Source organism: Nyctereutes procyonoides, unplaced genomic scaffold (genome assembly GCF_905146905.1).
Source record: "Nyctereutes procyonoides isolate TBG_1078 unplaced genomic scaffold, NYPRO_anot_genome, whole genome shotgun sequence".
Taxonomy (NCBI): domain Eukaryota; kingdom Metazoa; phylum Chordata; class Mammalia; order Carnivora; family Canidae; genus Nyctereutes; species Nyctereutes procyonoides.
Window position 1 is genome coordinate 33,031,175 of NW_026575052.1, and position 14,542 is coordinate 33,045,716.

Here is a 14,542-nt window from a genome sequence, read left to right on the forward strand (position 1 = left end):
CATCAAGTCCCCAAGTAAGAGGTGTCCTCCCTGAACTTGGAGGAAGGAGCATCCTTATTTCTGAGAACAAGGGACACAGAAGGCTGTGACTGTAGAGCCTTTGCTCAATTTGCCCCAGTTTACTAGAGTTAGCTTGTTTCTGTCCTGTCCTGTCTTTGCACAACTTTTCACTCTTCATCAAACCTAGCATTAATGCACTCAGGCTAACCATTTCCTTGGGTCTTCATTTTCTTATGAAGGCTCCTGTGACACAGAAATCTTCTTTTAAATCAATGTGTTTGCTCTTCTCTTGTTAATCTGTCTTTGGTTATGAGGGTTCCCAGTTGAGAACTTAGAAGGGTAGGGACAAAGACAGATTTCCTCTCCCAGAGTTCTTAACCCTGGTCCTCTTCATGTGAACAAACACATCTGTACTCCCCAAAGATTATCCCAACATGAAAACATGTCTTGCATCATCCACAAATTCAGAAATGGAGAAATAAATAACCAAAAAAAGGATTCCATCTAAAAAGAAATTCTCAATTTCAGAGTTCAAATACTCTGAAAGAGAGGATGAGGTTTGGGCTAACCTATCAGAAAGAACAACATACCAATAAAACCACAGGAAAACCAAGATAGAAATTGAAATTTCAGAAGGCCTGAAGTATTTTAAGAACCAGCAAAAAGAAGTAAAACACAACTCAAGAAAGGGTAAGTAATTACCTGCATGAGCAGAGAGAGGTGAGTGTGGTCGAGGCAATGCTGGTGACTGTCCATTACCTATCAAGCTTTTCCGGTTGCTTGTTCGGCAACTGTCAAAAGGAAAGACAAAATCAACGTTTTAAAAAGCAAATATAACATCAGTAATGTCCAGGTACATTCAACATACACATACACTAGAGGTTGAGCAACTTATCTGCTCACGCTGCTGCTTAAATTTTTGCAAGTTAATAGGCACTCACTAATGTTGGAGGGGTGGCTGCCTCTTGAATATTAGAAAATATAATGTATTCATTTACCATATCATCAGTATTCCTCACCACCAGTGAAGTTATAATCAAATGCCTTCTTTCTACTCCTGACTGCAAATAGGTGACATGCTATACACCCAAGTGATAAATTAAGGATTCAAATCAGCAAACCACAGGTAGCATCTCTGTTGACATGAAATCTCTAATACAAAATTACATGCAATGAAGCGCAATACCATTCATCTTACAATGATGCACTAATTAAAAATCTAATTATTTAGGCAAATTTCCTATTTGTGCCTTTTGTCAATAGAACAGCTGATGCCTAAGATGCATTTCACTACGGATTCATTTTTCATCTTGTATACTCCATTTAAATTCCTCATTAAGGTAAATATTTTGGAATCATAAAGACAGATTCCAGTTAGTATTAAAATAATAGCAAAAGCCCTTTGCCAGAGGCACACTACTTACACTGTTTTTATCCTGGGTGTCTACTCAACAGAAACAAACTGCTATATATGGGCATTGGGCAACTATGTTTTCCTGTTTCTGCCAGGACAAAGTTATAAAATGTCTATTTGGATTTTAAAGTAACTCTCACAAGCAGCAAAGAATAAGATAAATGCAAAACTGGTTGATGATGAGGCGAATATTATCTCCCTTCCATCTACTTTTCCTTCAGAGGAAGAGGCAAGATGAAAGAAGAATAAGGGTCCTCGTTTCATGTGGTCCCCCAAATTTAGCTAGATAACTTTCAAACCATCATGAACACCTATGAATCCACCTTGAGATGTAAAGAAAGAACAGTTGGGGAGCTGCAGATAGAAAAGTGCTTGCTTCTTGCAAGAGAGGTGCGGACTCCAGGAACAAAGGTCTCACAGGGCAAATAGCTCACACGGAGGCTGACCACCTGGCAAGGGGCGGGGCATCCCCACCCAGGCACAGACACCTGAGAATCAGGGCAGCAGGCCCCTCCCCCATAGGAACTGCTGGAAGTTTAAACTTGGGAACAGCAAGTTTACTGACCAAGCAGCACTGGAAACCTCCAGGACTGAAGGAAAATAGTTTATAGAACTCGAAGTTTTGTTCTTGTGATTCGTTTATCTTTCAGGCTAAAAATTTCCAATTTTCTTTCTTTTTTCCTGTCTTAACTACAATATTGTATCAATTACTGTTTTCTAAGTTTTTTCCTTCTTTCGTATTTTTACAATTACGTGTCATAGATATATTCTTCATTTTTTGGCTTCCTTTCAATGTACTGCATTTAATTTTTGTTGATATGTAAGTTTTGGAGTTTGTTTTGTTTTCCAATTTTTGAATTTAGTACATTCTAACACGCAGAACAAAATACACTCAGTACCAAGTGGAGCGCTGGGTTGGTCCACTCTCTGAGATTATATTCTCTCCTCCTTCCCATTCCGCACCCCCTCCTCTTTTTTCTTCTTGTTTTTGTTGTTTACTGTTGTTTCTCTATATAAACTTTGCTTTTTTTAATGTAAATTTGGAATTTAGCACCAAATATACAGACCAAAATACACTCAGAACCAAGAGAATCACCATCGTGGTCCACTCTGTGAGACTATTCTCTCTGCCCTGCCATTTCCTTCCACCCCCCCCCCTTTTAAAATTTTTACTTTTTTTTTTTTTTGTAAATTTGTTTTTCACCTTAGTTGTCTCTTTTTAAATTTATTTTCTGGTCCCTGACCTCTTCAGAATTGTCTGGAGTGTATTTTGCTTGGGTCGTGATTGATACTTTTGACTCTGCTCACTCATGACAGCCATTCTGCGCTGGACAAAATGACTAGAAGGAAGAATTTGCCACAAAAGAAAGAACAGATCTGCCACAGATCTAATGGATATGGATTTAAGTAAAATGTTGGAGATAGAATTCAGAATTACAATTATAAAATTACCAGTGGCTCTTGAAAAAAGGATAAAAGATGCTGGAGATTCCCTTACTGCAGAAATGAGATCTAATGAAGCTGAAATTAAAAATACTTTAACTGAGATGCAGTCGAACCTGGATGCTCTAAGAGCTAGGGTAAATGAGGCAGAAGAGTGAGTGACATAAAATAACAGTTGATGAAAAGAAAGGAAGCTGAGGAAAAGAGAGAAAAACAACTAAGAGTGCACAAGGAGAGACTCTGAGAATTAAGTGATAGTTTGAGAAAGAGTAACATCTGCCTTATTGGGATAAGGGCTTGAAAAGAGAGAGAGGACCAGAAAATATGTTTGAACAAATCATAGCCAAGAACTTCCCCTAATCTGGGGAAGGAAACAGGCATTCATATCCAAGAGATAGAGAAGATCCCCCCTAAAATAATTTAATTTTCCTTCAATGCAGATTGGCACTGCATTCCCTATTAGCAGTATAGTAGTGAAAAAGAGGGGAATAAAAGCCACCAGGCTACCTCATCGAATTCACCTATAATTAGGTTCAGGGCACTGTGATTCTGTCCTCTTACACCCGGGCCACCCTCAACCACCATTTAAGATTTATTGTGATGTCTTCTTTAATTCAGAATGTACATGTTATAACAGGCTCTTCAAAGAGAAGTTTTCACCTGACTTCTAAATTAGGTATTGTGGACATATTTGAGAGTTTGCATAGAATATTTTAAAGGATATTCAAGTTATACATTTCAAATCTGAATTCAATTTCTTTCAGCAATATTGACTTGGGAACCAATCCTCTTCTTTAAAGGTTTGCTGCTTATTATCATTTGTCAACATTCCCAGATTTATAACTTCTTAAGGTCAGGCTGCATCATTTTATTTTCTTTATTGGAACAATCAACATCCCTTACCATTATCTGTGAGTTTAATTAACAGCATGTTTACTCAGCCTTAAAAAAATTGCTGATTAAGAACAGGCCCTTGATACTTAATTATAAAAGGTGGATTGATATTATCAACTCATCTATCAAGAACTATATTTGACCTAGTAAATGAATAATCATTAAATCAGACAGTATGATTGTTTTGAAAAAATACTAAAAATTTATTTAGTGTTAATTCAAATTAATGTCTTCTTTCATTTCAATACAGGAATATTAAACATATCAACTTGCTAATGTTAATAAAAGAAATTACATATGACAGATTTATATCCTGAAAATCTCAGCAAAGTTTTTGGTTAATATGAGGAAATTAACTGAAACACGAGTTAACTACTAGAAAAGTGGCTATCTATTATTTTTTACATTTAGTATTTGATCTAAATCACTTATGAAGATTTTCTCTTGGTATTCATTAGTGTTTACATATATAAATACAATTTTCAGTAAAAATTGTAAATTAGGGCAGCCTGGGTGGCTCAATGGTTTAGTGCCGCCTTCAGCCCAGGGTGTGATCCTGGAGACCCGGGATCGAGTCCCGCATCGGGCTCCCTGCATGGAGCTTGCTTCTCCCTCTGCCTGTGTCTCTGCCTCTCTCTCTCTCTCTTTCTGGTCTCTCATATATAAACAAATAAAATCTTTTTTTTTTTTAAAAGAGAAAGTTCTGATTTTAAAAATGTAACTCAAAAAAATACCTCACAAAGAAATGTCTACATAAAACCTGGAAATGGAATATATTTGTTTGCTCACTGTAAAAAATATAAAAATACAAAATATAAAATTATGATAAAAAGTTTATATTACATTCATCTTGTGTTTGCAAACTCCCTCTAAAGACTTGTAATCTTTACAAACAAGGAATCATGAATGCAATGTTGAGCAAATGAAAAAAGGATTCTTCATCTATGAATATGGGAGCAAGAAGAAGAGTTAAAAACAAGGTACAGGGAATATTTTACACAAAAGCTTAAATAATCAGAGTCATATCTTACTGACAAATGCTATGAACAATCAAAGCTGAAGGGGTCTTCTCTATGGATCTCAAGCAGGAAGATAGAGACAGTTCTAAAATTACAAGAGACTTGAACTTTCTTCAATTTCTCAATAATCAAACAAGAAGCTTTTAAACATGAAATATAAAACCAGACTTTATAAAATACAGGCCAAGACAGATTCCTATGTATACACAAAATAAATCTCTATACTCATGAATTAGGGTCTTGGCCTCACAAACGGATTTATTTATTGCTAACATTCTTACGGGTAAAGAGAAATTTTATACTGTAATTAACCCCAAAATACCTAATTATCAATATATATATTAGGGCTTTTCAAATCCTGGGGCCCTACTGAGATAGTCTGTACATAACTTTCCCTGGGGAGTGGTGGTGGGGGGAGGGGTTGCGGCGGGTAGGGAGTGGCAGTCATCCAATCTCAATACAACCTGCTTCTGATATCTTGGACAGTCACCTCATTTTATTGCACTAGGAGCCTGGTTCCCAATAAACGAATTAAAATCTGATTTTAGGAGTGCCCAGGTGGCTCAGTCACTTGTGTCTGACTCAATCTCAGCTCAGGTCTTGATCTCAGGGTTGTGAGTTCAAGGCCCACATTGAGTTCCACGCTGGGCATGGAGCCTACTTAAAAAAATGATTAAAAAATAAAATAAAATCTGATTTTAACCCATAGTAAAACAATTCCTAGTTGGCAGGACCTATGAGTGTTGACTACATACGCAGCCGCAACACCTGGCACTGCCCATGTTAATGACACCGGTACAAAGTGCTGAGTTGACCTTTGGTTTCATCATTTCTTCATCCTGGTTATCATGCTTTTTCCTGCAGATGTAAGGAGATGCTCATGCCATCCAAGCACGAAACAGCCTCCCCAGGTGGTGGGGACTGCACCATACTCACTGAATCAAGTGACGAACCAGTAGATACAATGCTACTTGGACAGAATCAAGGCTCATTACCCATCACCAGCCTTGCTTGCTTTTTCTCAAGCAGAGTCATCCCAGGGAAAAACAGGGGCTACCCTACCAGGAAGGCAAAAATATCACTTCTACTGCAGCAGAAATCTCAACTTGCTTAACATTTATCCTCATCCAAGCACTTGAGCTTGCAGAGGCATCTGCAGTTTGCAGCCTTCAGAACAAAGGTGTATCATTGCAAAAGCGAAGAACAGTTAGAAAGTCCAGTTTCGGCTATCTATGCCACAGTGCGTGCGTCCTGCTTCACTCTTTAAAAAGGAATGGAAGCCATTCCCCCTGCCTGCGCTTGGATCTGGAAGGCCTACGCAGGAATACCCACTCCCCACAATGCACCTCCTCCTCCTTACTTCTCCACTTGGAGCAACCCACGGAGACACCCCGGGTAACACGCTCAGTTTCTTCTGTCAGTTCGGAAGGTGATGCAGGGGCTCAGGTTCTTGCAAAATCTGAGTTCAGCCCATGAAGTGTCCAGAGACAACATGAGACAGAGGCAAAGACAAGCAGTGCACCTGGGCAGAGCATGATGATGCCAGGTAAGTGTTTCTTTCTGCCGCATTCCTTTGGTTCCTCCACTCCCGGATGAACTACACACATGCACACGTGCCCTGGGTACACAAACGCTGCTGACTGTGGACCTGGGGTATGGGAAAAAGGTAAGGTGGAAGGGCAACGATGGCACTTTGGAGTGAGTGCACCTGGCCAGGCCCTGGGGCCCGGAGGCCAGGTAGGGAGGGGCAGGACACCCTAGGAGGAGGTCACAGCTGGATGGGCATTGGGGCGCGTGGCCTGTAGAGAGACACGGGGCCAGCCTGGGAAATGTCCTGTCTCCCTGGTGTTTGGCTCAGGCAAGTGAAGTGAGGATCGCACAGGGCACCTCTCGCTGACCAGTCCCATCACCAGAGCGTCCCACAGGGTGCTGCTCCATCCCCTGGTCAAGGCCAACGGTGCCTTCCACTTGCCAGGAGGATGGGGAGACTGCCTTTTACCATCGTAGTCGGCAGGCCCGACTCAAAAGCGTGAGGGAAAAGGAGGCATGTGAGCCACCAAGCTGACGGAGAGGAGGGGAATGTGGTGCACGCCTTCTGGGGCCGAGGCCACAACATTCTTCATCTGCCCAGGCTGTCCTGAGGCTCAGGGTTCCAGCGAAGGGCCTGGTGGGGCCTGCAGACGTTTCTGAATCTGTCTCCTGGCCCAAGGACCTGCTAACCCCTGTCTAGGTCCGTGAAAGCGGGAAGGCCCACCTGGCTGCGGCCTTTTGCAACCGTTCTGAGGAGCTGAGACCGAGTTTAATTTTAAATTACATTCATTTTGAGACGTGAATACTCATCATGTCTGACCGTAGCAGGACACGCTGCAGAGGGAGAGCCCAACAGGCGGTCAATGTCGAACATTCCCAGCTGACTCGAAGGGCCAAAGCTCAGGCCATGGCTGAGGGGCAATGATTCCCCGCCGGGAACCACACGGGGGTGGGGGGGAGGCCCTGGCAAGTCAGAGGTTCGAGGCTACAACGGATCAGTTCATCTCGACGAAAAAAATCTGATCGATGTGCACCGCAGACCAATTAGAGACCAAAGCTTTACCGGATGCGAACATCTGTTATTCTGAATACTTTCGGAGGATCGGAACATTTGAATATTCCTTCAAGGAAGAGGAAGGCTCCCGGGGTGGAAAGTGGGCCTGGTCGGGAGATAGGAAGTGTGCAGCTCATGTGCGTTTGCTGAAGATATGGGCAGGCGGGCTTCAGGTCCCCCCTCTGTACAGCTGAGAAAGAGAGTCATCAATCTGTTTTTCTTTTGTCTAAGATCTTTTAGAAATCTAGAAAATACAGGGAAAATAGTAATTCCCACTGCTTGGGATGAACCACCGTATCATTTTGTCCTATTTGTTCTCCATCATATAGTAGAGATGGGGGGGAGGGTACCCTTTGGCACGCAAACCAATCAACATTTTCCACTCCCCAACCAGACAACTCCTAAAAACTGCGGCTTGCGGCTTTTGCATTCTTTTCTTTCATTCTTCCACCTCTGAGCATCGAATGAACAGCGCTCGTGTGTGTGGTTACGGTCCCACTAGCGCTCTCACATTCCAGGAAGAAACGACTGAGATGGGGGAGTGTGCAGAAGCGGCGGAGGCCTTTCCTCTCCAGGGCTCTTCTGGCTTCATGCGCGGATCCCCCAGGGGCTGACCCGATTCTCTGAGGGTGGGCAAAAGGGCTACCCTCGTTAATTAATAACAAATAAAATATTTAACACCTGGTCACTTTATGTTTCGGAGACAGGCATGCTTTTTGGCTTTTGTAGAGATTATCCTTTAGCACACGCCATGAATTAGAGGTACCCTGCAACTTACTTTTTTCACCCAACATTTATTTTAGAGATTTAACCATGGCAACATAAATATACGGGCCTAATGCATTCCTTTTTTTTAGATTATTCATTTGAAGCAAATTTTAGAATTCTCAAAATGCACTAAAATTACAGATATCATGGACATTTCTTTTTCCTCTTCTGCAACATGAAAGATTGAGGCCTCTGTACGTTTGCAAACTGGACTGCAAAAGCCGTGGCAAGTATCTTTGAGGCTGTATTTGGAAGGAAAACTTGTATTAAAGTAACATAAAGCAAATCGTCCCTAAAATCTGTGGACACCTTTCCCCAAATCCTGCCTGTTCCTTCAGAGGCTGCTCTGTTCCCATCTCCACTTTTGCCTTCACACTATTGTCTTCTCCCAGAAGTAACACTTTTTTTTTGTATTTTTTTTTTATTGGAGTTCGATTTGCCAACATATAGTATAACACCCAGTGCTCATCCTGTCAAGTGCCCCCCACCAGGGCCTGTCACCCAGTCACCCCGTCCCCCCCGCCCACCTCCCCTTCCACTACTTCTTGTTCGTTTCCCAGAGTTAGGGGTCTCTCATGTTCTGTCTCCCTCTCTGATATATCCCACTCATTTTCTCTCCTTTCCCCTTTAATCTCTTTCACTATTTTTTATAGTCCCCATATGAGTGAAACCATATAATGTTTGTCCTTCTCCGATTGAGTTACTTCACTCAGCATAATACTCTTTGTCTTTCTGATGTAAATCAATATCCCTTTCTCTGGGCTTCTTCAAGCCTACAGATCTTTTCCTTTTTCTGAATAGTTCAGAAAGCAGCAGAGAGTCAAACATTAATATTTCTATCTCTGTGACATTCTTTGCTACTTAGGTGAAGCCAGGTCCTGCTGGCACATATCTTATAGTCCATGAAATCACAGCTCCATTTAGGCTTTTGGTAATTCACAACCACACGTTACCTTTTGAGTCCCTAATATATACTAGGTATACTCTTAAACAGAAAAAGATCCCTTCTGCCCTCAAAGGGCTTACTTCCTGAAGGAAGCAGCAGACAAGAAACACAATAAATGAGCACAATTTATACTATACTACGAGAGATGGTGATGACATTTATGATAGGAGAGACAGTGATGGAGAAAAGGAAGGTAGAAAGTAGAATGGGGAGCGGGGCAAATCACATTTGTACACAGGTGATCAGGAAAGGCCTGCCTGGAGAGGTGACGAGTGAATGAGCCTGGAAGGATGAGGCAACCAGCATTCAGAAGGAGAGGCAAAGGCCCTGAGATGGGAGCAGAGTGAGCCGAAGGCAAGCAGCCAAAGAGACAGTGGAGAGAGTGGACCTGCAGGGGCAGGTCTTTAGCAGCTTGCAAGGCCAGGGCATGGAGATGGGTTTCTAACCTGGGTGAAAAGGAACGCTGGTGGAAGGCTTGGAACATAACCTGACTTTTGTCTAAAGAGGACATTAAGGCTACTAGATTGAAATAAACCACAGGAGGAAGCTGGGAGGCCAGTTAGGAAGTTAAGCTATGTGCTAATCGACTCAACTTCTGTGACTATACTTGGCAATATTTTATTTTAAAAACTAACTTTTGTTTGATCCTGGGTTTTGGCAGCTAAAATATAATAATAAAAATAAAATTAACTTATATAAATAAATATTTATATTTATATTATATTTATAAATATATATATTTAAAGCACGGCTCCCAAATCCAAGGCAAGCATCATGCCAGTCCATACTCCTTTGAACAGCACCAAAAGAATGGAGAAATAGCCAGCGTTCATCGTGTGGTGATGCCAAGCTCGAGCACCACCAGTCTTTGCATATTTTGCACCAATGTAATGATCTACTTTCACAGTTATTCAGGGTACATACTTATGAACACTTACTATTGATATTATCGGCTTGAAACTGAAACTTTTCCATTAGTGGAAAAAATCTTTTTTAAAGGCATTAATTATAATAGAAATGAATAGCTGTTCATACTGTTTTCACCTATGAAAAAATTTAGGCTAATTACATACTAGAGGAAGGCATAGGTCTCCCAAGCTTTCAAAGATTCTGAGGGAAATCAATAGGAAAAAAATACATATTGCTGTATACAGTACATCTTGGAAATCTATCCAATCCATTAAGACAACCTGTACTGAAGTCTCGCCCAGTTTTCTGTCTTCATAGAGGAAGAGAGGGAGGGCTTGCTAATATATTAGCAAGACACTAGTCAGTGTAACAGGTAGTAATGGAATGTCTTTTCCTATGTGCGAAGTACTAGGGGAGATAAGAACATGAAGAAAACATTCTCCAAGGGTTTAAAGTATAAATAAGATAAGAATAACTCAGATAACTGCCTTCTAAGGCAGAATCGGGAAGACAGGTACAAAACAAAATTTGTTGCTGTTTAAAGCGTGGAACAGAACCCAATCAGCTTGGAAACCTATTTTCATAAATAATAAGCACTAGAATTTGACAGTAGGCACCGTGCATGGCAAAACATCCTTCCCTTTCATAAGTTTTCTCTAAATGATCCCTTAATCTCAGAGATCTGCTGGACATAAAACACTTTTAAATCCTATTTCTTTTTAGTTCATTTTCTGGCTATTTCAAAACAGGATCTACCAACGCAGCTATTTCGACATGGCTGACATGGTGAACTCTAATGTCATATGTTAGCCACATGGCTGATGGGTGGCTGACATTCACCACATTGTTCCAGAGGGATCCTGGCAAGCACAGCACCCATTTTGTTGTCACTCATTTATTCAGTAAATGTAACTGGGGATTCTACAGGGAGGTTATAATCCAGGAGGGGAGAAGAGTTCCTTGACACCAAACATTATATATGACAGTGAATCTCTTTGGATACCTGAAAAAATACAGGACACAAAATAAATGATTTCAGTAAAGATGAACTAATGGTAATCATTCAAAAATATTTACTCAATCTTTACTGTTGATGGTTCCGGTCTTTAAGAAGTTTATAATTTAACTTGGAGCACAGAGTGGAACTTATTGATTGATCCATGATGACATAATATAGTCTAATACTGCCACACTGATCAAGGCCATGTATCACTGAGAGGAGAGGACACAAAAAACTAACAGGATTGTGGGGATGAATGTATGGCGTGACACAACTTACTGGAAAAACCTCCTACATACATGTTGTTTTGAATAAAATTACAATGCGATGATCAGTGGATTTAAAAGAGAGGAATAAAAAAAAATAAAAGAGAGGAATAACACCATGCTCAAAGTCAAACTCTCAAAGGAGGTGGTAATGGTAGGGGTATTTATAGTAGCAGGGTAACTTGGACTGCTAAAAATGTTAGAAGTAAAAAGTAATTCAAGTGGGGAGCATCTCAAAACCTGTGAAATTTTTTTTAGTGCAATTTATCTGCAACAAAATCTAGAGGAGGTACCTGGCCCATATGCCCCTTAGGAATCCTCAGACTTCAGGGCAGGTTGTCTATCTGAACGAGGATATCTGAGGGCCAGGAAAGTCAATGATGAGATGCAGGTGACTTGTGAACTTAGGAGTCCTCAGGGAGGACATAAGAGTCAAACCTCACATCCAAGACACACAAAAAAGACCGTTTCTACTTGGGACGAAGGTGTGAAGAGAATTCTGGAAAGGCAAGGTAATTAATTTTGATCTAAGAGTTGAAGGGCAGGGGTGATGTCTTGGGAACCTGCTCCAAGGGCTGATCTGGCCAAAACACTGTATGGAGTCACTCAAAAACTATAGTCTCATCTATCCTGCAAGCTGAAGAGCTGATATCACCCGGCCAAGCCCACCTATTGCTTGGCTATCAGAGCAGAAATGAGGGACAGCTGAGGGTGGTAGCCCTGGTTCTGTAACTGGGTAAAGGCTCAGGGTCCAATTCTTCTAAGACTCACACACAAGCCTTTGGTGGTTCTCTGGGCAGCTATAGACAGGGACCCAAGGGAAGTCTACAGACCTATTAGGGACTTAAGAAAGAATAAACAAAATACAAATACCAACTACTGTTGTCCTAAACTTCTGCTTCGTGTGTGTGTGTATGTGTGTGAGTGTGTGTGTGTCTGTTTGTCTGCTGGGGCAGAAGGGAGTGGGCTAATCTGTGACTTAAACATATTTTTTTAAGTTCCCATGTTTCATATTCAATAGAGATAAAAGTTTTAAGTTGATACTTTTTTTTCCTGAGGAGCAGCAAACCAAGTTCAAAGTCCAACTATAAAAATTAATTTTAATCAATTTAGTATCATTGAGCCATTCTCAGTTGGCCTGTGATGAGGAAATAAACTTTAAAAAGCCTTAGAAAGTGGTGGCAGCACCAAACCAGAGTAAACCCATCACATTAAATCTAATGTTCTGATCTGCCTTTCTGGAAATACCATAATAAAGTTTTACTATTAACTCCTTTCTCCTGTAGCCTGTCTCCTCCTGTCTCCTACTTTTATTGCTTTTTAAGAAATGCTCAACACCTTTGTAAAGCTCGATGCAAAGATTTTCTTAATCCAAATTTTACTTGGACGTATATAGAACAGCTTAAGTGTTCTATGTAATTCTGTTTTACCCGTTCCAGACTTCTCCATAAAGAAATTAAATCTCAGCTTAATTTGCTACAGCCAGAAACACTGAATTTGGTGGGTATATTTTCATCTAGTAGGGTAATTTAGCCACAGAGCTAAAAACGACCCCTAAAAATCAAAAGCTCTTTCCTTCTTTCTGGTTCAGAGGACCCTGGGATGGCTCAGTTCTGACTCACAAAAGGTGGGGGAAGTTTGCTTCTGTAAACACCCCATCTCCTTCTGTGACACTCAACAGAAATATATGTCAAACACAGAATGAGCAGCATGACTATTTAACACCATTCCAGCTCTAAAGCATTTTGCATTTACCACAATTTGGCATTAACGCTTTGCCCACAAGCGAACTGTCCCTGATTCCACGTGCCTCCAGTCGGAACACAAACACACACACACGCAAAAACCAACAGCAGAGTTCCACTTTGTTCTTTTCTGTGAAGAAAAGTCATGTGGCACAAAGCCATTATCTTTCTGCTCAGTATGTTTTGTAGCTAGCTGTGCCTAATTCAGTATCTTGCAAAATGACATTCTGTTAATGGCATGAATGTCAAAACTGTGATAATGGGCAGGAGTAGAAGAAAACGTTTCCTAGATGGAGAAACAACAGGAAAACTGCCAAATGGATACGAACATTAGTTGTGTGCTCATCCCATACTTAAAGCATTTATACCCCACCCCCGTTTGTTCCCTAATATGAAAAGGATGGAGTCCTCTAAGACTCGTGAAGAATCACTGACCTTGGTAAAAAGCACAGGGAAAAAACAACAACAACAACAACAACAACCACCACCAAGAAGTAGTAGTAGCAGTAAGCATGCTTTTCCTTTAATTAACTGGACAAATATCTTTTTCCCCCCTCATTTGTGTCCATTGATGTTTTCTCAGTGGGTCTCTCATTTTGCAAACATGAAATTGGCCACAAGGAATCAATTCTGTTGCTAAAGACAGGAGGCTAGAGAGATACCAGAAGATGCTGACTGATAAGTTAGTTGCTCAGTATTCAATCTAGGTAGCGAATTCACCTTTGTCTTGCCATTTGTAGATTAAGCCATAGAACTCTAGCTCTGGAAGATGATGTGGTATCTGCCAAGGAAGCACCACCAACTAGTGGTAAAAAGGGCCCGGGAAGGGAGGTCACGTGGCTCTTACAAGCAGGGTACCATCAAAGTCAGAAATCTGCATTAGACATAAAGATACATCTAACAACTACCTACATGAGTGCATAATAGTTCTATTCCATAGAGAAAGAGCTAGATCTTTTTGAGATTTCATGGAATATGCTGAAATATAAGGACTTGCCTTTGGTAGATGGGTTTTCCAATTCCAAACCTCTTATGCCTCAATTTATGCTGCAGAATAGGGATAAGAATATGAACTACCTCGGAGGGCTGTGTAGAAATTAAATGAGATAATGCATATAAAGAAATTATCACAACTTGTGGCACACAGCAAGTGCTTCATAAACATGATCTGTCAAAATAAAACATTTTGGTCTTTCCCTCTTGCATATGTTCTTTCATGCCTATAGGTCTTAATAATTATAATGTGACCTTGAGGCTTTCCCTCAAGGAGCTTAAAATAAGAAATGTAAACTCACTCACAGAATTAACTTCTAAGGGCGTTATAATGACTTATGCAAGAGCTAAAGAGGCTAGTTCTAAGGCAACAAGACTTGATAGTAAATGAAAATATTAACACTATTATAGGGGGGAAAAAGTAACAACATGAAGGGTTATGGGTTGGCTTTTAGAAACTTTATATAAAAACAAAAGCTGCAGAACCACAAGGTCAAGTGTTAATCCAAGGGCTGGGGCAGCCCGGATGGCTCAGCGGTTTAGCGCCACTTTCAGCTCAGG

General features: G+C 40.8%; 1 protein-coding gene across 1 annotated transcript in view; it reads right to left on the reverse strand.

Moving 5' to 3' along the window:
- Nucleotides 1–14,542, reverse strand: part of MAST4 (microtubule associated serine/threonine kinase family member 4) — a 533,198-nt gene that overhangs the window by 107,408 nt on the left and 411,248 nt on the right. The window contains 1 exon segment of the mRNA XM_055330979.1: nt 703–791. Within this exon segment, the coding sequence (XP_055186954.1) occupies nt 703–791 (89 nt within the window).